The 24432-nt window shown below is 36.2% G+C and overlaps 1 protein-coding gene across 3 annotated transcripts in view; it reads right to left on the reverse strand.

Moving 5' to 3' along the window:
- The window catches only part of TMCC3 (transmembrane and coiled-coil domain family 3), a 130109-nt gene that overhangs the window by 64958 nt on the left and 40719 nt on the right, over positions 1-24432 (reverse strand). For 2 of the 3 annotated variants that reach the window (XM_031938903.1, XM_031938902.1), the window contains exon 2: positions 15288-15426. The exons of the other annotated variant lie outside the window; for it this stretch is intronic. In XM_031938903.1, coding sequence (XP_031794763.1) covers positions 15288-15426 — 139 coding nt within the window. The remainder of the gene's footprint in view (positions 1-15287; positions 15427-24432) is intronic. 3 annotated transcript variants of the gene reach the window in all.

Genomic DNA, 24432 nt, shown 5'->3' on the forward strand with positions numbered 1-24432 from the left:
CAGATCAGCCTCATATGGTTTGGAGCCATATTGTGAATGTCTTTAAAGATAAACAGGGGAATCTAGATTTTATTCCAGAGGTCATGAGGAGGCTTGGAGGTCATCTAACAACCTGACAGAAGTAAAATAGCCTGCCCATTGCACACAATGACATATCTTAGATTGAAATCCTAATCTCCCAAACCTTAGTCAAGGGACTGATTATTCCCCATTTCATCTTGTGATAATGAAGCCTGATCATGCCTTCACCCAATGGTTTGCCAAGGCTGATGATCACTTTTCTTATGGTGAAGAAGGTGGAGGGAAAGGGAAGGATTCCTCATTTGGTTGTCTTTCATTTCTACTGAGAGTACTCTGGTATTTGTGGTGATTTCATTGAAAAAAGGGTGTATATGAGGCCAGAATTGCATAAGAAAGAAGGAGAAACTCATTCTCCCCCTGAACTGGTATATGGTTCAAAGGATAGAGTAATCCATTGGCCACCAATAAGTCAAGCCACTATCAGGCCAGTTCTTATCTTTCCCTTTCACTCCCTATCAGAGAGAAACTGAAAACAATGGAGATCAGCTGCAGCTAGATAAGATCTGGCTCTTTTTGATTATGATGGGTGAAAAATAAAAGTGCAGAAGGCAAGTCCAAGTCCACAGCTCCAGTCCTTTGTTCCTCAAATATCACTAAAGTTGGGAAGGAATTGGGGGGTGGGGGTGGGGAATCATGCGCACAAGAATTATGGACATGGAAACAAGAGGGAATGCTGTGAAATTAGGGATGACCAAGCTTGGTCCACCCAAAAAGAGACTTCTCCTTGGTAGGGAATAGGGTTGTGGAATATTGTATTTAATGGTGATATGCTCATTAATTTTGGGGAATTTTTCTCTCCTTTATGCCATTTGTTGAGTCATTTCAGTTGTATGCTATTTTTTAAGGCCTCATTTGGGGTTTTCTTAGCAAAGATACTAAAGTGGTTTGCCACTGCCTTCTCCAGCTCATTTTACAGATAAGGAAACTGGGGCAAAGCGGGTAAAGTGACTTACTAGTAAAATCTGAGGACTCCACAAAAACGAGACTTCCTGACTCCAGGGCTAGGACCATTGCACACCTATAACAGCTCCTAATTGGAAGAGTGAAGGGATAATATTTTGGGAACTGTGGACAACATAAAGATGAAAGATAGAAAAGTATTTTATCAGGAAATGCTGCGAGATTATGTTTGATGGTCACAATGGTGCCAAAAATATGATGTAAGAAAGCACTTCCTCCAACTTTTGTTGCAGAAATGGAGAATTATGGAAATGAAACACTAACTAAGAATAGATTCTTTTGGTGCTGATGAACTTTGCTGAAGTTTTCTTTTCCCCTTTTTGTTCTTTGTACGAAGTGATAACTCTGATAAGAAATAGTAATATACTGGGGAAAGTAAATGACATAGAAATCAAAGATATCAATAAAATTTTAAAAATCAAAAGAAATAAAATATTTTTTTTCAGGGATTTTGTTATTGAGTTTATTTTTCCACCCAGAACAAACAATAGGGAACTGGGGGAAATGTTCTCATGGAAAGACATGATATCTTTAACATAGTCCACATGCCAGTCCAGACAGAAAATATTCAGTCATACAGGAAGAGATCTCAAAGATCAGCTAGTTCAGAGGTGTCGACCATTTGGTCCCTTTGGGACCACCCTGAGTATGGCTTGATCAGATTAAAACTCAACTGGGAAAAACTGAATGAAACACAATTAAACCAAACAATATTATATTTTAAAACTAAATCAATATGTGACCCCCAGGGATCCTTATGTATAAGTAGTACCCCATTTCTACTTGAGTTTGACACTACTATTCCTATTTTACAAATGAGGAAACAAACTGAGATTTTTAATTTATATTGATTATGTTGGTAATAAATGACTGATCTAGGATTTGAATGCATATTCTCTAACTTCAAATCTTTCATGTTTCCACTGTCACAATGAATTCAATATTTGTTCAATGACTGACAAATTTAGTTAATTTCTATAATATATAGAATATATAGAATTTATATATATATCTATACACATACACTTATATACATACATATAGAGAGAGAAAAAAGGAGGAAGAGGAGAAAAAGAAAAGGAAGAAAAAATAAGGAGAAAAAATAAGAGGAAGAAGAAAGAAAAAGAAAAAGGAGAAGAAAAAGAAGAAAGAAAAAAGAGAAAAAAAGGAAAAAGAGAAGAAAAAAGAAGGAGGAGGAGAGAAGAGGAAGAGGGGAAAAGGAGAGGGAGGGAGGGAGAGAGAGATAATGAGAGAAAATGTGTGTGTGTGTGTGTGTGTATATGCGCTTGTGTGTATGAGATAAGACATAGAAAGATGGGAAAGAAATCTTAGTTTTGCTTTAAAAAAAATGCCTAGAATCCAAATCTATTATTATTTCCCTAAAGGATCACCCAAAGTAGACCCTGTCTGTATAGAGAAGAATCTACTTGGGAAAGCACTCAGTTTGCTTTAAATCAGGGAGAGTTCAATCAAGTTATAATCAGCACTAATTGTTCCACCTACATATTCCTACAATTTACCAGCTGAAATCATCTCCCCAACAAAGTGCTGAATTCTTTACTACCTTGGAAATAGAGACGACCTCCAGTTAAATCCTCACCATCATTGGTTCATTTCTTACATCTCAAGACATATAAAACAAAGGAGGGAGACACGACTAGGTCTCACCTGGTTAGATGTTTTTTACTCTCTGATTTTTATCTGCTAGGAAGTCTAGACTCTTCTCCTCCAGCTAAGCTGCATCCCTTGGTTGCCATGAAACAGAGACATTAGCTTGTTATTATGATTTATCCACCAATCTAAAACACACCCTTGAGTGACCCAAGATAATCCCTTATCATTTTCTGTGTTTTAAAAAATGTTTTATTAATCCCTTTGGTTGTTCTTTTTTTTATATATTGAGTGTCCTGCCACTTCCTTAGGTTCCCTCCCTTGTAATATTATAACAACAAGCACCCAATCATTGTAAAAACAACTAAGCATCTGGCTATGAATACAACATTCAATATCCATAATTCTCCACTTCTATGTAGAAGGAAAGCAGATTTCATCACCTGTTTCTTCCTCTGCTTCCTCTGAAAACATTAGTTTTTCTCCATCCCTTCTCCTTGAAGGCATTTTAAAAAAATAATTCAGCAAGAAACAGAACACAGACACTGAAAATTAACAGAAGACCCCCCTTCTTCCTAAACCCTTACAATATTTGGTACCTAGTAAGTGCACCTATCTATACTTCTTGTTGTTAAGTTGTGTCCAACTCTTCACAATTCTATTTAGGATTTTCTTATTAGCACTGACACAGGAGTGGTTTGCTACTTCCTTCTCCAGCTCATTTTACAGATAGGGAAAGCGAGGCAAGCAAGTCACACAACTACTGTCTGAGGCCAGATTTGAACTCATTTATTTCTCCACTCTAATCTCATTGAACTATCGAGCTGTCCATCTATCCTTAGATGTTTCAAATCTGGTCTCAAACATTTATTGGGCAAATAACTTAATCTTGTTTGCTTTAATTTGCTCATCTATCAAATGAGCTGGAGAAGGAAATGGTAAACCACTCCAGTATCTCTGTTAAGAAAACCCCAAATAGGTCACAAAAAGTTACTAAATAATAACTAGATAGATGTTGAAATCTTTCCTTGGAGCCCAAAGTAAAGGTTTCAAAAACAAATCTTTTCAGGGTGAGATTTAAAAAAAAAAAGATTAATATTTTAAACGCTGAGAGAGGGGGCTGAGAGAATATTTTCAGGCACTCTTCCACAAGGTAGCTGAAATCTTTCCGAGCAGGCTACTCAAAATCTGAGGAGCTCTTTAGCAAACACGGGTAGGTTATCAGTCAGTCACCAATATGCAAAATTCATTTCAGCCAGTATTTCAAATTGGCCAAGAGCTTATTTTGCTTGACAATAAAGGAAGGTTTCTCTCTACCATATGGATACCCTTTGTAATCTGACAAATATCATATTAGCCTTTCAGAAAATCACTGGCAGAGAAAGCCACTTACCGTATGACTCCAAATTTTAGCCTTCGTAGAATCTCAGCATCCTACAGCAAAGGCAGCAGGACAGTTTCCACGAGGGATCAGACTAGTGGCTCTTGTCGCCAAACTGTTCTCTCCTCACTTAGGAGGGCTGCAATCTGCACCCTGCTCTTCCCCACTCCCATTTCCTAGATAATTGATGGTTCCTGAATCACCAAGCCTGCCTCCTGCAGATAAAAGCAACACTACCTTTCATGGTTGATAAAAGCACCTTCCTGAGAGCAGCAATGAGAGTCTCTTGAGCTAAATAAGACTTTAAGGCTGTCTGGGTCAAGCTGTATTTGGACATGAGTCTCCTCTAGCAGGTCCCTGGTGAGAAATCACAGAGCCATTATTGAAAGATCTCCCAGGGACAGCGAATTCATCACCCACCTCTCCCCACAAGGTGGATCATTCCATTTTTGGACAGTTCTGAAGGAAAGGTTGCTGGCTCTTCAGTGAGAGCCTCTGCATTGAAGTCATATCCATGCTATGTGGCCCACAAGCCCAGTGACACTGGGTAAATCTTTATCCCCCAGGTCCTCAGTTTCCTTATCTGTAAAATGGGAATAGAGCTAGAGAATCTTTCTACTTCTAAACCTATGATCTGGTGATCTATTTTTTTTAGAAAAGGGAACAGCTTGATATAATACTGACACTGGAGTTCAGATAAATTGTTCAAATCATGCCTCTGACTTGGACAAATAATTTGACTTCTTTTTGCCTCAGTTTCCCTATCTGTAAAATGAGGTGTTTGAGTTAGACCAACTTTTGTGATCATGTACCTCTAATGGTTTAAAAAAAAAAAAACTGAGCATGAAGCCCTAAAATATGTATATTTATTTATAAATTATGTCATGTCAGATTAAAGAGGGCTAGGGGAACATTTTCAAGCATTCTTCCACCTGGCTTTAATGAATGTGACCCAGTTTCCTCAGGGTCACATCACAAGTTATTTAATGTTTATGAATTTGTTTTATCTATAAAACAAGACGTTGGAGTCCATGGTCCCTAACATCCCTTCCAGGCCTTGAGATACAAGCCTAAAACTGTGTGACTCAATCTGATCTACATAAACAAGTCACTGTCCCAGAACACAGAATTTATCTTTTGAGAGGTACCTGTCAGTTAAAGGTAATTTGGGGGCATGGGACAGGGGACAGCATCTGTGTCTCAATATATGGGTAGGTTGTAACTACCCCATGGGATCAGTGGCAAGGCAGAAGGTGGGCATTTGGGAGCTTCAAAGCAGTGGGTGGATGAGGGATAGATAATTGGTGATGGGTAAACACATTTGTGTTGGCTCCCTCTGGTTGTTCCAAGAAGGGCGAGTTTGAACTCCTCTCTACTAATTGATTATATATATTTTTGGGCTCATACTTTGGGTCCCAACAGAGTGTACAGGCTGGACCCTGAAGCCCCTTTGTGTTAAAGCTTTAAAATCCTACAAAGTGCTTTCCTTTATAATCTTTGCAAATTTCACCTAAAAATGCTCCCTTCTGTTCTTTAGGGGCAAGTAAATCAGATCCAGTCCCCTTTCCCTTAATAGTTCTTCAAACACACACACACACACACACACACACACACACACACACACACACATACACACACACACACATACACACACACACACACACACACACCCCTGTTAAGGTTTCCCTTCTCTGGATCAAACCTCCCTGGTTCTTTGAATCAGTTTTCATATAACCTCAATATCATCCATCACCCTGGATACTCCAACTTTTATCAATAACTTTGTTAAAAAACAAAAGCCAGATTTCAACACAAGATTCCTTATATGGTCTGAGCAGGGCAAAGTATAGCAGGATGGTCAACTCCCTCAATCTGGACACCATACCTCACCCAGTTTGAGTCTGCTTTGACCTTCCCTTGGCAACATCACCCTATTGATTCATGCTGGGCTTGTAATCCATGAATCCTCCCAGATCTTTTTCAGTAAAGTTGCTGTCCAGTTCCACCATTCCCTCCTTCACTTTGTAATAATGAAGCTCAGTTTCTTTTTACACCTAAGGAGAAGACTTTACATTTGTACTAATTAAACTTAATCTAATTAGATCTGGTCTTAATCCTCTAAGGAGGAAAGGAAACAATTTTTAAGACTTATTGATCCATTCCTTTGGTGTTCATTTTCTGTCTGTATACTAGTACAAACATGAAGGGAAATACCAAGAGAACTAAAATGATAATTAAATTGATCCAAACTTGTCACATACTTAAAGAAATTGTCAATAGAGAAAAAATGTGAACAAAACTTGGGTAGTGGGCAACATTATGGTTAAATGGATAAAGCTTTCGACCTGAAGGCAGAAGATCAGGTTTAAACTCTTCTCTCACAATTATTATGTGGGTTATCATGGGCAAATTTTAGTGTTCTCATCTATAAAGTGGTAATGACACCTATACTGATTTCAAAGGGTCACTACATGGATCAAACCTTAATATAAGTTATCTAAATATTGTATGTTTTTATTTATTTTAGTATATACTGATGATAAAAAAGGCAGAGATTGAATGACTATTATTATATGTTATGGTTAGGATTCCATCCATGGTTGGACTTGGTGACCATTGCAGTTAATTATGATTCTATGATTTCATACTTAAATAAATTATTTCAGTAATATTTGGACTAAGAAAAAACAAAAACAAAACCACCACCACCACCAAGTGTGGTAAAAATGTAAGGAAAGAATTTAAGATTGTATATAATAGAAATTTGCAGCCTCATAGACAATCCTCTTATTTTTATTTTTTTGATTCTATAGTCTTTGGAGGAAAATTATTTACTTATTGAAAAGTATTAGAATTTTTTAAGAAAAGAATTTTTAAAGGACAAGGTACTCAGTATAGATTCAGAGAACTTTTTACAACAATTAAGTCATTCTCTCCTGAAAGTCAATTTGCCCCTAAGCATTTGCCTCTAGTTTCAGAGTGAGATCAGACCCCAGAAACTCCCTAATCCAACCCATACACCAATAGAAATCTCACAATAACACACAAAACAACTATTGATCTACCTTCTTCTTGAAGACTTCCAATAAGAGAATTTTTTCCAATTTTTAAAAATTTATGATATGATCTTGAATGTCCCTTCCAGTTCTAAATTTCTGGTCTTCTAATCTCCTAAATTGTATTTGTACTGACAAATTGTACTGACAAAAATTAAAAGGAAAAAAGGTAGCTTGATCCATAAGGCTGTACCTTATCTGACTATTATGGATCTCCACATTTCTATGTACAAAAGGAAGAGTTTGAAGGGCTTGATAAAGCGGAATCAATTTCACTGTGAATTTCATCAGGCATTTTAGGACATTCTGGTTCCCAAAGAAATGTGCTTTCTCTGCCCTCATCCCATCTTGTCATCCCAGGAGCTGCACTAGTCTGAACAACAGCATAGACCCCCAAGGTTCACAATCCATTCCATCCCAAGCCTCCTTAAGCTAACTTAAAACTCCTTACCTACTCATGGTGTTCCCTGGACCAGACATATTGTGCTCCCTCTAGAAGATGCTCGGGAATCTCCTTCTGCCATCAAAAAAGGATGCACAGATAGGGTTGGCTGGCATTTTCCTGGCCAGAAAGTGTCACAAACTCAGCCCTTCCATCCACTTTGGCTTTTGGGCAAATCTGTCAAAAATCCTCACTTAGAGGATCAGCAGAAATGCCTACTTTCCTTTCCTCAGTCTCTCAAAATTTATCTTCAAGATCAGTTCTCTGAAGATAAGGTTCTTATATTTCAGGAAGGATGCAAATTTGCACGGGGAAAATAAAATAACATCTTTATTTTCCATAATAATCTCTGCCTGAAATTTAACATTTCCTTCAATTATGAATGTAATAAACAAAAAAAAACTTACTCTGAGAAAAGTCCACAGATTTCTCCAGACTGCTTTTTATATTTTTTTCTTTTCTTTTACTTTATTTTTATAGTATTTTAAATAATATAGTTTGATATATGGAATGGTTCTTTTGGATTGGAGAAAGGCAGAGATATGGGGAAAAATTAGAAAAGACATAAACAATAGAAATCAATAAAAAATTATTTTTAAAAAAAAAAGACTGTTGAAATGTAAAATTCCCCTTAGTTATGATTTTAAGAAAAAAGTTGAGAAAGGAATCTATAGATTTCTCCAGATTATTTTTTAAAACTTTATTTATTTTAAACAATATTCTTTAAAATACAGGATGACTCTTTTTGGAGGGAGGAAAGGGAAAATAGAGAAAATTGGGGAAGATAAAAACAATAGAAATCAATAAAATTCATTTTAAAAAACATGACTGATGAACTTTAACATTTTCTACCATTATGAATTTTTCAAAATTAATTTTGAAAACAGATCCATAGATTTCTCTAGACTGCCTATTTTTTTCCTTTAAAAAATTGGCATGAAATGACTGTTTAGAAGAGAGGAAGAGATACAGAGAAAAAAATTAAGAGGATAAAAATAAAAGATATCAAAAATTATCTTAAAAACATGATTCTGCTGAAATTTAGTTTCTATAGTTATTAATTTAAAAATCTCCAGATTACTTTTTCCTTTAAAAAATATTCTTTGTTATATGGATAGTTCTTTGAGAAAGAGGATGGGGAAGAGCTACAGAAAAATAAGCAAGAGATGTAAAAAAATAATAGAAAAAAAATTTTGAGAAGGGGTCCACAAGCTATTAGTACAAAATTCTATGAAGCAACAAAAGGTCTATGAAGCAACAACAGCAACAATAACAAAAACGTAAGAATTCTTTGGTTGGTAAGAATTCCAAACCTTTCTTGGATACCCTAAATTCCAGTGGCCTCTCTTCCCAAATTTACATTGAATTTATACTCACACCAGTACCTACACTGGTTGTCTCCGAAGTTTTAATGTTTTATGCATACTTTTTGGTACATCTGTTTTAGCTATTAAAACTAAAAAGATCACTAAGATTTTCTGTGACAACCCATATATATGTGTGTATATATACATAGAAATGTGTATATATGTATATATACATAAATAGAATACATATGTGTGACACACATAGCATTAGTAGAAATAAGCAAAGCCAAGTACTAATTAGTGCAAATAAGGAATCCTTTGACACAGCTGCTTTATTTGAATACACATGGCATATTTCCATTAGGCAGGAAGCAATGACCATATTTTATATAATTATAATTGAACTGTATGGATCTATGTTTAGTCACTTTGTGGGATCCATTGTTGGGACATAACTATATGGAATCATTGCTTAATGAGGTACTTTGAATCTGGCAACTGGGAGTGGGAAAAGACAGGGAGGACGCTAAATGAGTAACAGCTTACTTTTTAGTTTCTTCATCCATAAAAAAAAAATTATTTGATCGTGCAACTTAAGACCTGAAAGAAACCTCATCCCTTTTAATTAAGGAATTTTAAGAAGAAAATATATACTATCCACCCTACAGCACTGTTGTATACATTCAATGAATTGGTACACATAAAAATATTTGTAATAACTCTAAATTGGCACAAACTATTATAAATCTACAGATATGACAATAAGAATAACTCTGTCCCCCTATAGAATATTCAATTTCCATTCTACACTAACCTCAAGTGAGGCATTAAATAAGGAGATGCATAGATGGCCAATGGTGGAGTCATAGATTAGAACCTCAAGTCTAATCCCTTGATTTTATAAAGAAGTGATACACAGAGAGTTTAGGTGATTTGTCTTAGCACTTATCTGATAGCGTCATAGGAACTGTCTTATGTTGTAAGCCTAGAAATTTAAAAAGATTTCCATCTTCTCTAGTTTCACATTGCTGCTATCCTACCTAGGGCAGGGGATAGTTATCACTCATGTGAACTATGACAATAATTTTGTGATGATGAATATTTGTTGAGAAAGAGTTTGTTTTTTCACTTTTACTTGATTCCTTCCCAGATCACCTTTCATACTATGATGGATGACTTATATTTTGTATTTATGTTGTATCTCTAGTCTTGATCTCTATCTTCCCATAGAACCCAAATGGCTCTGGAGGAAAAAGTGAGGCTGGTGACTTTGCACACATCTCTCTCCTTCCCATTTAAATCAAATTCACTTGCACATCCTGACATGCCTTCTGGAGATAGTGGTCCTCTCAAAAAACACTTGGGCTCTCCCAATAGAGTATAAGCTCCTTGAGGGCAAGAACCTTTTATTTGTTTGTTTGTTTGTTTTGGGGTCTTTGTAACAACAGAATCTAATTGAGTGCTTGATACCTAGTAGATAATTAGTGACCACTGGTCAATTTTTAAGAGGAGATCTGCCTAGACTTCCCCCTGTGGCTTTCTAAGCAAAAGTCAAAATATCTTGGAAGTGAGAAGCAGCTGGTATAGAGAGTTGGACCTAAAGTAAGAAAGAATTTCAAAACCTGCTATGAGATGCTGAAGCAAGATACTCAATAACTTTATGTCTCAGATTTGTCACCATCTACATCAGAACATTTACATAATACCTACTATATACCTGAAGTGCTAAGCACTTCTCAAATCTTATCTCATTTGATTCTCATAACAAGCCTGGAAATAAGAACTATTATTATTATTATTCCATTTTACAGTTGAGGAAACTGAGGTAGACAAACCCAAAGTCATACAGTTAGTAAGTGACTGAGACCAAATTTGAACTCAGATTTTCCTGATTTGCTGATAATGTTTTTTTTCCCCCTTTATAAAAATAAGGGGTCTGGATTCACTAAACTTTCTCCAAGGTCCCTTCCAGTTTTTAATCTATGATCCTATGAATTAAAGTTTACCTGGAATCTGGTAGAAGCCTACCATTCCATGCCCTCTATGCCAGCAAAATTAGTCAAAGGCACACATCCATGCTCCCTTTCTCAATCCTTCCAGTTGCTCTTAACCTCCGATAAAAAATTCAGTTCAGATGCCATCTCTGCCATGACACCATTCTTTATCCCATCTGGCATAAGTGAACTATCCCATCCTCCTGAGGTGTTATATAGCATTCTATTATGTATGTCCTATACTTGGGACTACAAAAACTGCATGAGGGCTGGGGGCCATGGCCTTATCTAAGGTTTCTCCCTTACCACACAGTAAATTTTTCTTAATAATAAAGATGTGCTCTAGAGAGAGGACTATGGAACTGAGTGTGGATCACAACATAAGATTTTCACTTTTTTTGTTGTTTTTTCTTTCTAATTTGTTTTCTTTCTCATTTTTTTCCTTTTTGATCTGATTTCTCTTGTGCAGCATGATAGCTGTGGAAATATGTATAGAAGAACTGCACATGTTTAACATATATTGGATTACTTGCCATCTAGGGGAGGAGGGAAGGGAAGGGAGGGAAAAAATTGGAACACAAGGTTTTTCAAGAATGAATGTTGAAAATTATACATATGTTTTGAAAATAAAAAGATATAATATTTTTTAAAAATAACAAAGATTTGCTGAATTAATTTTCTTAGCTACAGTTTGGAAGTGTTCATATTTCACAGATAACCTTATATTAATTACATTGAGCCACAGAAGTGTGCTCAGAGAAATCCCCAGGAATAGGAAAGAGATCAGTTTATGGGTACATGATGACTCTGTCCCTTAAATTTCAAGGCTGGCAACTAGAGTTATAATATAACTAAATATAAAATGTCAGGTAGGGTAGCTATCAATGACCTAATTATTATAAACTGTGCTATCGAAATGTCAGCTACTATAATTTTTTTTTTCATGCAATGTGGGTCAGGACCTGTGAATTTATCAATGTAGGAAATTCTGGATAAGTTATTTTCTTCTACTAATGCAGATGTTCCTTAGGATCAACTGGAACTGGCCAACGTGTTCTCAGGTTGAATCTAATCCCAGTGTTTTTTTTGTTTGTTTGTTTGTTTGTTTTTTGTTTTTTTTTCCTGAATCAAAAGTCATGGGCCCCATTTCAACTCTAACAAAAAAGATTTCTGGCTTTCTCTGAAAAATAGGCTTACGCAGCTAGATGGCCAGAGTAATGTCTAAAAATAAGCATCTGCTAATAGGTATAGAATCTAAAACTCTCCAACTAATGCAAACATCCAGTAATCAAACGAAGAATTCCCTCTCCAGCAGCCTTCTAAAACAGGTTTTATGTCTTCACAATAGTTGTCTAAATGTACTCTCCCTCCTTCAGATTTCTAGCTTTCTTCAATGTTCAGATCAAGAGTCATTTAAAAAAAGGAAGTCATTTCCCTAAGGAGGCTTAGTGTATGTTCTAAATTTAATTATATGTATAAAATTAGAATGTGAACTTGGAGTCAGAGATTGTGTGTGCCTTTCTTTGCATCCCCAGCACTTAGCATAGGACCTGGCACAAATCAGGTGCTTAATAAATACTTGCTGATTCTATTTAAACATAGCAGAATCAAAATTCTTAGAGGACAGGACCTATTTCCTTTGTGTGTCTGTTTCAGCAATGCTTAGTGTCACTGTAGGCATCAAATTATTGTGTTATAACTGACTACAGTTTAAGCACAGTGTTTGAGGAAGGAAGGAAGGAAGGGAAAGAGGGAGGGAAGGAGGGAGGGAAGGAAGGAGGGAGAAGAGAGAAGGGAAAAAGGAAAAAGAAAGAAAAAGAAAAGGAAGGAAGGAAGAAAAAAGGAAAGAAAGGAGAAAGGGACAAAGGAAGAAGGGAAAAGGGAAGGAAAGAGGGAGCAAAGAACGGAAATTGACACTAGAAGGAAGAGAATTTAAGAACATTTCAAAGGACCAATTGAAAGTGCAATTTTTAAAAAATCTATAAAGAAAATAGAAAAAATAGGACAAGATTTTTAGATCTGAATAAAACAAGAACAAAATCTGTTTTTCTCAATTAATTTTCCTAATCCAAATTCATTTCTTTCTCTCCTTTGGGGCATCCCTTATTGTTAATAAATTGGTCTGAAATTTGTCTTCCTGTAACTTCTCTCTAGTCCCTGCTTTAAGCTTTACTCGTTGAGTCCATGCAGAGTTAAGTCTGAGAATCCCACATTTTTATTTCTTTTTCTTAGAGGTCTCTGGGACAATTTGAACGGCAGGATTTTCCTTCCTTGCCCTTCCTTTCCCTTCCCTTTGTAATTAGAGAAAAAACTACTAGCAGGCACATATAGAATAAAGATGTAGATGCACAGGCCTAGGAGGAAGTGAGAGATGCAGGCTTCCACTTAAGGAAATAGATATGGTATCCACTGAAAGATGACTGTTATCAAGAGCTAATACATCTGGAAGATCTTGCTTACAGCACTGGCTGGACTAGCTGGAACAGGAGACTGGGTGAATGAGGCAAGAGGCAAGCAGCTTCTGAAATGGCAGAAGTTAAGATCTTCAGGCCATAAAGGAAGTAGTTTTAGGGCCAGATAAGGAGTTCTTTTCTTCTGGTAGTCTGGAGTGCAGAATAGTTTTCCTCAAGATGGGGGTGGTAGTAGTTTGGGAGAATGCTGCTGAATTCAACAAATAACTGGATATACTCAAGGGCCTGGTTGCAAGATAATGGTCAAATATTGAACAGCAATTTATCTAATTTGGCCCAGAAAGTAGAGTATAATAGCAGTGGGATGGGGGTAGGAAGGGCAAGACATAAGCCTAAACAGGCTGCAATCAGATTGTGGAGAGGTTTAAGATACAAAAAGAAGATCTTCTTGAAGAAGGAGGAAATTTTTAACTTTTTCTGAGTTTCAGAACACTTTAGCAGTCAGTCTGGAGAAGCCTATGGATCCTTTTCAGAATCATGTTTTTCTTTTTTTAAATTCTTAAAATAAAATTAAAAATACAAATATTACAAAGGAAATTAATACTGAAATATAACTATCAAAATACTGCACAACAACAACAACATTCATGGACATCATGATCATGGATATCGGGTTAAAAAAACTCTTGCCTTAAAGGGAAGGCTCATTGAGGAAAACTTGAGGTAATAATATAAAATTACACAACAATATCTAGGTTGCAAAGCATTTATACATATGATGCCTCATAATCATTCTATAAGATAGATACCAATAGTATTCTTAAACTATTTTATAGATGAGGAAAGTAAGACTTTTGAAAGGTTAAAAACATGCTATTTAGTCTCAAAGGCAGGATTTGAACTCAGAACTTCTTAACTCAATGTCCTATATTCTTTATTTACACTCCACCTCCTCATGAAGGTGTTCATTCATCTGGACAATAAAGCAAAAATTGGAAGACTGAATTAATAGATGGCTTTAGGGAGTAGTGAAAAGCCTGGCCCAGCTACAAGGGTTGAAGTTAGGCAGTATGGAGTAGTAGGGAAAGTGAGCTAGGAAGACCTTAATTCAAATGCTTCCTCCAACACTTCCTAGTTGTTTCTCTCTGGCTAAGTCCCTTAACTTCTTTGTGCCTCAGTTTCTCCATCTGTGAAAATAAACATAACAGTAGTGCCAATCTCCCAGAGTTGACATAAGGATAAAAGTAGTTTATTTTTGTAAAGTGTTTCACAAACCTTAAAGTGTTATAAAAATACTAATATTATTCTCATTAATTCCTCATCTGTACAATGAGAGGATTAATAGATTCCTTCTATGCTTATTTCTGGTTCTAAATGTTTGGCACTATTATCATTCCAAGATAGAGGTCTTGGTCTAAATATGGTCCCAGGAGGTAAGGGTTTCCCCTCTGAGACATTCTACTTACTCTGTATAAATCTAGTATATATCTAGCAACCATCTCCTTGCTTAGAAAGGAAGCTAGTTGAAGGCAAGATCTTATTTTTGCCATTCTTTGTATACCCAGTGCCCTTGGTATAGAATAAGTACTTAATGCTTAATGTCTGACTGATTGATAGAGTCTTGAGTTTGACAGACATATAGAGACACTGATTGCCAGGACACATATTCAGTGAGGTTGGAGAGCAGGGGAATTATTATAATCATGAACAGCCCCCCCCCCCATATCCTTGCTTTCTCAAGTCTTCTAGACTTAAAACAGAACCCAATTTTTAAAATTTCTATTCTTCTCCCCTTCCCCCTTTCTCTAAGGTTTCTTTTCAGCTCTATAATTGAGAGTATAATTACTTCTGGATGAACATTAAATGTTCTCCTCCAGAATCTACCTGACAAAAAGGTATAGGGAAATTATCAGACTATTTTACACAGCTAACATGGCCCTAGAGCACCACCGTAAATGTGCTCCGTTAGTCCGCAAGAGAGACTCATTTTTATCACCTCTCAAAAGGCACCTCGTTTAGGTTACAAAGAGCAGTAAACACACACCATCCTACTAGAGAACCTGCCGGTTGCCATGGCAATTAGCGATCCACGTGCCTTTCTCTTCTTCAGCAGCATCGCTCTTCTGTCTGAATTAAGCCAAAGAAGTTGACTGAGACGCTTAAAACACTGGATTTTCTTTTCACTGAGGGGAAAAAAAATCCAGAGGTTGGTATTGAAGGGATAATTCCAAGGTTTCTTAGCAAATATTTTTTAAATTTTATTTCAAGGTCCAGTATATCGACCAAGTAGTAAGAAGATTTAAAAGCCTATTTAAGGCTAAGTTTTTGGTCATTTGGCACAAAGATAATGCCCAGTCAGGTACATTCTGTAGATTGGTTTGACCCAGAGTAGAATAACTTAGGTGGACATGCATCCATAACAGGAGTACATTTAGAACTCAGCTCAAATCCTATTCCAGGAGTCTCTGGGAAAAGCAGCTGGGTCACTGCATAGAACTGCAGATTCTTTTGGAGTGACTTCAACTCTCACTTAGTCCCATTTACATGCAGACAAGGAATTCCTCCTATGGAATACCTGATGAGTCAATTTAAAGCCTTCAGTGAGAGGGACTCTGGTATCTTCTCCCAAGACAGTCTATTCTTTTGCCGAGTCCTGATTGCTACAAAGTTTTTCCTTATATTAACTGAATGAATATATCTCTTTCTATTTCCGTTAATTAAGATCCATTGTATTACATTCTGCCCAATTTTTAGCCTGCCAAGACCTTTTTTTTGAGGGGGAGGAGAGTAAAGATCCCAACACTGTCATCTATATTAATGTTCTTTTCTGTTTCAAATTATTAAGAAATTGGATAAACATATCACTTATACCTTCATCTAAATCACTGATATTGAACAGGATATGGCCAAGGAGAGATCTCTGGGATACTATACTATAAACCTCCTTCTAAGCTAACAGTGATTCTGATTCTTTGGGACACTAGAACTCTGATCAATGCAATTAATTATAAACCATGAGTCAAAACTATCCAAAAAGCAATGAACATGAAACTCATTTCCTATTATAAATGATGAATTGAAAATGTACAGAAACACATGCCAGTTTTAGAGATGGTTAATGTTGTCTTGCTTGGACTATGCATGAAGGACCTTATCATTTTTTAAAATTTGTTTAATGTTTAATAAGAAGGATAGATTAATTTTGAAAATGTTAATTAAACTGTTAAATTTTTTTAAAGGAAAAAATGATGACTTTTTAGAGGACTGGTTCTATTCATTCAGCCAACCCCATTTCTACCCTAATATATGAGCATCTGAACCATATTTCTCCATTTTTTCCCTCTATTCTCCGCAATTAATCAATCAAAAAACATTTATTCAATCTTTACTATGTGCTAAGCATTGAGCATAAAAGGAAAGGCAAAAATAGTCACTACCATTCATGGAACCTCTGTCCAAATATTCATTCAACAAGTATTTGTTGATTGATCATCTTCAATATTCAGGGAAGGCACTATGCTAAATTCTGGGGGAAAAAAGCAAAATTAAAAAAAAAACCGCTCTCAAAAAGTTTACCTTCTATTGGATATACCATTATTTTCACATTCCCCTGGTCTAAGCTGAGTGATGTTAGAAAAAGCATTGTGATTCTCTTTTATCTTGAATGTGCTCAAGGAATTCTGAAAAGAGGGCGTGGACCAAGAAGGTCTAGAAATGGCTCCTCCATCTGGCATTTCTATATTATGGTTAACCCCACTTTGGCTCTATTTTCTAGAGAAGGAAATAGACGGGTAAAGGAAAGGAAAAGAGAAGCCTATTTTTATTTGAGTAAGTTAGATAGCCCAGGAGCCTTATTTAAAGATACAAAACAACAGCGATCTATTAAATAATTGTTACTGCAAAGGTTCTTCAAACATGTTTTATTTAAAGTCTTATCCTTCACTGTGAGGAAGTATGTGGACTTGCCTCAGGAGGGGAGGGAAAGAAAAGGAAGGGTGATTCTATCATGTTAGAAAGAAAAATGTTCCAAAGACAAATGCACAGTAAGATATCCCTGAGAGATCACTTCATAATCAAATTGGATCTAAAAATGGAAAAAAAAATCTTTGTTGGAGGGCCCTTGAGAAGACAGCTCACTAAATCATTGTTGATGGTGCTGAGAATTCATTTAACCAATCAGCAAAATGACTGGGAATAAAGAGAAAGAAAAGTTATTCAAATTTTTCATGCCCTTTGACTGCCCAATACCAGGCTTTGATCCCAAGGTGGTTCTTGGGAATAGGAAAAGGTCCTTCTGTTCTCAGTGGTGTTCCATGTGCTGCCAACACATGAACTTAAGGAATGAATGGCCAAACAGATTCTGGTATAGAAATGTAGTAGACAATGGCTAAAAGTCTAAGGATGAAGTAATTTATTGAGTATAGATGGACTTCAACTTCCAAAGTGTCATGCAATGGGCTAGGATGATGGGTAAACCAGATTGGATTACATCTGGTGGGTTCTAGAAGCTAGTCCAGACTTTGTCCAAAATCAAATAGATCCCAAAGAGATCATTTAGTCCAAAGCTCTTAGTTTACAGATGAGAGAACTGAGATCTAGGGAAATTATGACTTGCTCTAAATTATATATTTAGTTAGTGGGATAGCCAAGCTAGAATAATCCAAGTTTCCCAACTTCCTTCCTTCCTTCCTTCCTTCCTTCCTTCCTTCCTTCCTTCCTTCCTTCCTTCCTCCTTCCCTTCCTTCCTTCCTTTCTTCCTTCCTTCCTCCCTCTCTTCCTCTTCCTTTCTTCCTTTCTCCATCTCTTCTTTCTTTCTTTCCTTCCTTCCTTCCTTCCTTCCTTCCTTCCTTCCTTCCTTCCTTCCTTCCTTCCTTCCTTCCTTCCTCCCTTCTTTCCTTCCTCCCTCCCTCCTTTCCTTTCTTCCTTTCATAAGAACATAAACATTTATTAAGTACCTATTATATCAAGGCTATGGAAGGGAAAGAATGTGGCAGAGAGGAAAAGAATGCCAGTCTCAGAAAGATCCCATATAGAAGGCTGACATATTCTTCAACTTCCTAAAAAAAAATTCTAATATTTCCAGAAAGTAGAACACCATTGGGCAGTCAGATGGTACAATGAATAGAGCACAGGGCCTGAAGTCAGGAAAACTTCTTTTCCTGAGTTCAAATCCAGTCTCAGTCACTTACTAACTGCATGATCCAGGCCAAGTCACCTAACCCAGTTTGCCTCAGTTTCCTCATCTGTCTAATGAGCTGGAGAAGGAAATGGCAAACCACTCTAGGATCTTTGCCAAGAAAACCCCAAATGGGGTCATGAAGAGTTAAATATAATTGAAAAAAAAAACCCACAGCAGCAACAACAATAAAGATCAGCATTAGTAGGGGGAGTTTCCTTAAAGGGAATTCCCTCCAGTAATGAAAATTACAGGACTAGAGGAACAGATCAGAGAATTGATCCTAAGGCAGAAACAGATCATACTTCACTTTCTACCCACTGAGTCATCCTAGTTTCTCTCTCACTTGGCCCCTTTTCTAAATTGAGTCCAGAGGAAGTGATAAGAGAACACCAAAGGAAGGATTTATGAAAGGTGATCCATCACCCAAGACAGGCTCCAACCATAAGCATTACTTTGTGCTTTCCATCCCACTGAACATATTTCTCCGACAACATCAGCAATTACTCACAAGAACAGGAAGTAAGTCCTCCTTCAAAGTGGAAATGTGTCACTGACATGCTTCGACTAGCTGAACATTTTCAGGAGCACAACAACAGAGGAGAGATGCAATCATGGAATCATAGATTTCTCCACCTCCTGGCTTCTTTTCGAGTGTCAGTTGAATGCTGCTGTCTGGAGTACCGAAAGCCTTTCCTAGTCCCCTTAATCACACTGCTTTCCTTCTGCTGATTATTCCACTTTATCTTGTCTATAGTTTACTTGTCCTTAGCTTGGCCCCATTGGACTATGAGCTCATTGAAGACAGGAATTTTCTTTTACCTTTCTTTATATCCTTAGTGTTTAACACAGTGTCTGGAACATAATAGGTGCTTGATAAATATTTATTAATTGACTGATGGATTTCTGAGGTGATCCAGTCCAGGCTTGTTTTTTTGTCTCATGCTTTTTTCCCCTTCTGATTTGATTTTTCTTGTGCAGCATGATGAATATGGAACAATGTTTGGAAGAATTGCACATGTTTAGCCTATGTTGCTAACTTGGGGATGGGGAAGGGGGAGAAAAATTTGGAACATGAGGTTTTGTAAGGGTGAATGTTGAAAACTAACTTTGCATGTATTTGGAAAAATAAAATAAAATAATGACACCCCAGACAGGATAAAGAATAGAGGTTTTCCACCAATGCTATTTGTTTTTCATCCTTCATTTTTGGAGAGAAACAGTATCATCACAGAGTGATGTCTTGCTTGGTGAGTAAACTAGATTTAAGAGAGGCAGAATTACTTTGCAAGTGAACACAAAGTCATCAGTCTCACTCTCTTTCCCAGAATCCAAGTGCAAGAAAAAAGTCAAGACAATTAGCCATGCCCTAGAATGATGACCTTGCTTCTTTGATGTCTTTTCTTGAAGCATTCTACAATACCTGCCTCATGGTCACTGGAATAAATTTAATAGCTAAAATAAAGAAGTCCTAAATCATTCAGAACAAGAGTTTTAAAGTGTTTAAAAATGAGACTTTTACAAAAGTAAAAAGGATTCTCAAAATCCCTTGCACAGTGAGTGGTTATCAAATGGCTGGGATTACTCACCAATATTCCTGCCTGAGTGGCTTCACAGGGGATGGCCAAGACCCTCCTGGATTAATGATTAGCAGAGAAACTCCAGAGTGATTGTGGTTTGAGGCAACTAAAGGCCACAGACTTTGGAGCTGGAAGGGATATTAGGTTTTCTAGTCCAACTCTCATGTTTATGGAGGAGGAAAATTAGGTTTGAAAAACTTATGTGAGGTTCCCTTGCAAAGTAACAGAACCAGGAGCTTATCTCAGATGTGAATTTCAAGGGCAATGCCTTTTCTGGTCAACCAGTCAACAAGTATTTTATTAATTATTACTCTGTGCCAGACTGGGAAAATGAAGAAGGGCAAATATACAATAGTTGCATTTTCTGAGAGAAAATATGCATACAACCCATGTCAAAGCCAAGTGTAGACTGGAGGTACTATTGGAGGGATTCCCATACTTATAAAATGACTTGCTAACAAAGAGTCAGAGGCAGGTCTGGAACTCAGGTCTCCTAGGCTCCAATTTTAGTGCTCTATTCATTATTCTGACCTTTATGCCCTCTGACTTCTGAGCAACTTTATAGTTTCCTTAAAACAAGCAAAACTTCGGAAAATGTTGATTCTATGATTCTGAATTTTAATTTCTCTACATACAATTTTATTCTACAGAAAACTTACCTCAACTTTAAATCAAACGTAAGAACAAAACAAACCCAAATTCAATGGATATCATAATGTCTGCTTGTTGGTCAAAGTCAAAATTGTTTTTGATATGTCAACTCATTCATGTGCACCTAAAACAATATGATTTTTTGAGCAGGACCAGGAGATCATTATATACTTCAACAACAATACTAGATGATGACCAGTTCTGATGGATCAGGTCATCCTCAGCAACAAGATCAACCAAATCATTTCTAATGGAGCAGTAATGAACTGAACTAGCTATACCCAGAAAAAGAACTCTGGGAGATGACTAAAACCATTACATTGAATTCTAATCCCTATATTTATGCACACCTGCATTTTTGATTTCCTTCACAAGCTAATTGTACAATAATTCAGAGTCTGATTCTTTTTGTACAGCAAAATAATGTTTTGGTCATGTATACTTATTGTGTATCTAAGTTATATTTTAATATATTTAACATCTACTGGTCATCCTGCCATTTAGGGAGGGGTGGGGGTAAGAGGTGAAAAATTGAATAAGAGGTTTGGCAATTGTTAATGCTGTAAAGTTACCCATGTATATATCCTGTAAATAAAAGGCTATTAAATAAAAAAAAGAAAAAAAAATTCAAAAGAAAAAAAAATAAAATGTTGATTATCTCCAAAAAAAAAAAAAAAAAACAATATGATTTTTAAGACTTATTTGCCAACCTGAAATATTAATTCCATTGCAAGCAAAATATCCTGAAGTTAGATTAAAAAAAAAAAAAAGAAGACTCTCAGGTGAAGCTAGATGGTGCAGTGGATAGAACACTAGTTTTAGAGTCAAAAGGACCTGAGTTCAAATCCAACTTCAGATACTTAAAACATACTAGCTTGTGTGATCCTGGAAATCACTTATCCCCAAATGCCTCACCAAACAAACAAAAGAAAGACTCTCTTAAAAGATTTCCATAGCAGTGTTTCATATATGGATGAGAAAAAAGCAAACCCTAAAAATAGAAATATCCAACAATTTTATTGTTCTTGAGTTCTGTTTTTTGCTGAGGCATGTGGGTTAAGTGACTTGCCCAGGTTCACACAGCTAGGAAGTGTTAAGTATCTGAGACAAGATTTGAACTCAGATCCTCCTGACTTCAGGGCTGGTGTTCTAGCCACTGAGCTACCTAACTGCTCCTTTTGAGTTGTTTTTAGTCTTGGCCAACTCTTTGTGACTCTATTTGGGGTTTTCTTGGCAAAGATACTACAGTGGTTTGCCAATTCCTTCTCTACTTTAAAAAGAGGGAAACATTTTAATTAATTATGGTACAGTACTGAGTGTTCCAAAAGTCTTAGTGTAGCTTTATAGTTTAGACTATTTTGGGACCCCTGAACTAAAAGGATAATATAAGCAAAAAAGACTATTAGCAAAGAAGAATATATTATAAATATGGAAAGAAGTTTATGAAATAATACAACAATTTTTTTTTAAAGCAATGTGATAGATGCTTTAAAAATATTTGGCAACTTTTTGTAGTGAGAAGGAATCAGAAATTGAGTGGATGCCCATAAGTTGGGGAATGGCTGAATAAGTTATAATACATGAATGTAATAGAATATTATTGTTTTATAAGAAATGATAAGCAGGATGATTTCTGAAAAGTCTGGAAAGACTTATGTGAACTGAAGCTGAGTGAAGTGAACAGAACCAAGAAAACATTGTATATAATAATAACAAAATTATGTGATGATGAACTATGATGGACGTGGCTTTTTCAAGGTGATTCAAGGCAATTCCAATATACTTGTGATAGAAAGAGCCATCCATATCCAGAAAGAGAACTATGGAGACTGAATGTGGTTTGAAGCTTATTTTCACCTTTTATGTTGTTGTTTGTTTGCTTGGTTTTTTTTTTTTTTTTTTTTGGTCATCATTTTTTCTCTTTTGATCTAATTTTTTCTTTTTGCTTAGCACGACAAATATGGAAAAATGTTTAGAAGAATTACACACATTTAACTCATGTCAGATTGCTTGCTATCCTGGGGAAGGAAAAAAGGGGAGGAGATGGAGAAAATTTGAAAACTGACTGTTGCAAAAGTCAAAGTTGCATGTATCTGGAAAAATTAAATACCGCAAAAAAAGCCCACAATCCAATATTAAAGTGAAAAAAATTAATACTTGGTGAGTTGAATAAGTTGCTGTGGTAAAACAAACAAACAAACAAACAAAACTCCTCAAACCTAAACAAGAAAAACCTCCTCACGTAGGAAACTTCAACTCAGTCAAGTGAACCCTTAGCTATTTCTCCCCACCTGATTTTCGAAGCTTTTCCAGATGAGATCTATGGGTTCCAAGAGCATCTCTACATCATGCTGAAACATCAGCCTTGAATGGACTCTTATGGAACAATTAAGTTTTGATCATTTTCCCCTCTTAATTCTTAGGAAAAAAACCAAACTATTTTTGGTACACCTCCCCCTTTCTACCCCCATCCCCTTGCCCAGAATAGTACCAAGAAAATGACAGGTGTTTATTTTTTTTAAACAAATTTTGATATTTCACCAGGCTTGGTGAAATAATTTGGGTTGCTAGGCTCATAAACTCTACTGACTTGAATTGGTGAAAAAGATATAAAATAGGCCACATTAACAATAATTAAATTTGAAAACAAGGCATATGTTAATACTCCAAGATATTTTTTTAAAGGAAATTCTATCTTATGACTCACCTCAATGATTAACTTTTAAGTTTGTTAGTAATTCTTTTTAGACTGCTTTATGAAAATCTTTAACAACTTTTCATTTAAATTAAGTCAACAAAATCATCAAGTACTCTTAACACTTTCACTCCTTTCAATTCATTCTTCACATAATTCCTGGTACTGATTTTCCATTCCCAGGATCATGGATCCCAGATTTATAGGTGGGCCCCTTCTTTTCTCTTACCATCAAGGAGACCCAGATGTCAATTATCAAGCATTATTAGACACCTACTATGTGGTAAGCTAATTAATATGCTAAGTAATAAGGATACAAACAGAACACTCTCAACAGAATACCTACTCTCATGAGGTTCACAGGTAGAGATAGCATTCTAATAACTAAGTACTATATGTATATATATATATATATATATATATACATACATACATACAGAATAAGAGATAAATCAACAGAGAGCCTTAGCACCAAGGGGAACTGGGTAAGATTTCTTGTAGACAGGGTGGAGAATGTTAGTCAGGCCTTGAAGGGAAAAGGGAGAATATTTGAGTTATAGGGCTTAGTACATGAAAATATCTAGAGTCGGAAGATGGAAGTTCTAGGAGCAACAAGGAGGCCAGCAATATCAGATTGAAGATTATATGGGGTTGGTGGTAAAAGTACAATAAGACTGGAAAGGAAGGAGCAGGTCTGGATGTGAAGGACTTTGAATAACAGAGGATTTTATAACTGATCCTGGAAACCACAGGGAGCCACTGGAATTTACTGGATGGGAGAGGTAACATGGTCAGATCTTCACTTTTAGGAAGATCAACTTGACAGCTGAGTCATCCTTGGCGTCATCCTTGTCTCCTCTGTTGCTCATCTCACATATCCAATCAATTGTCAACAGCTACTCTGTGCAATTACTAAGTAAAGTCTCTGCCCTCCTTATAATTCTATTGATTAAAACATAGACTAAGACAAAAATTGGCTATGATGGCCATTGGTAAAGGCAGAAATCAGGCTGACAAAATAATGAATGCACTTAATAAAATGCTTGCTGAATGAATCTCTGGAATAAGAAATGTGCAGGAGCATTGA

The sequence above is a fragment of the Sarcophilus harrisii genome, chromosome 5 (assembly GCF_902635505.1).
Source record: "Sarcophilus harrisii chromosome 5, mSarHar1.11, whole genome shotgun sequence".
In the NCBI taxonomy this organism is placed as follows: Eukaryota; Metazoa; Chordata; class Mammalia; order Dasyuromorphia; family Dasyuridae; genus Sarcophilus; species Sarcophilus harrisii.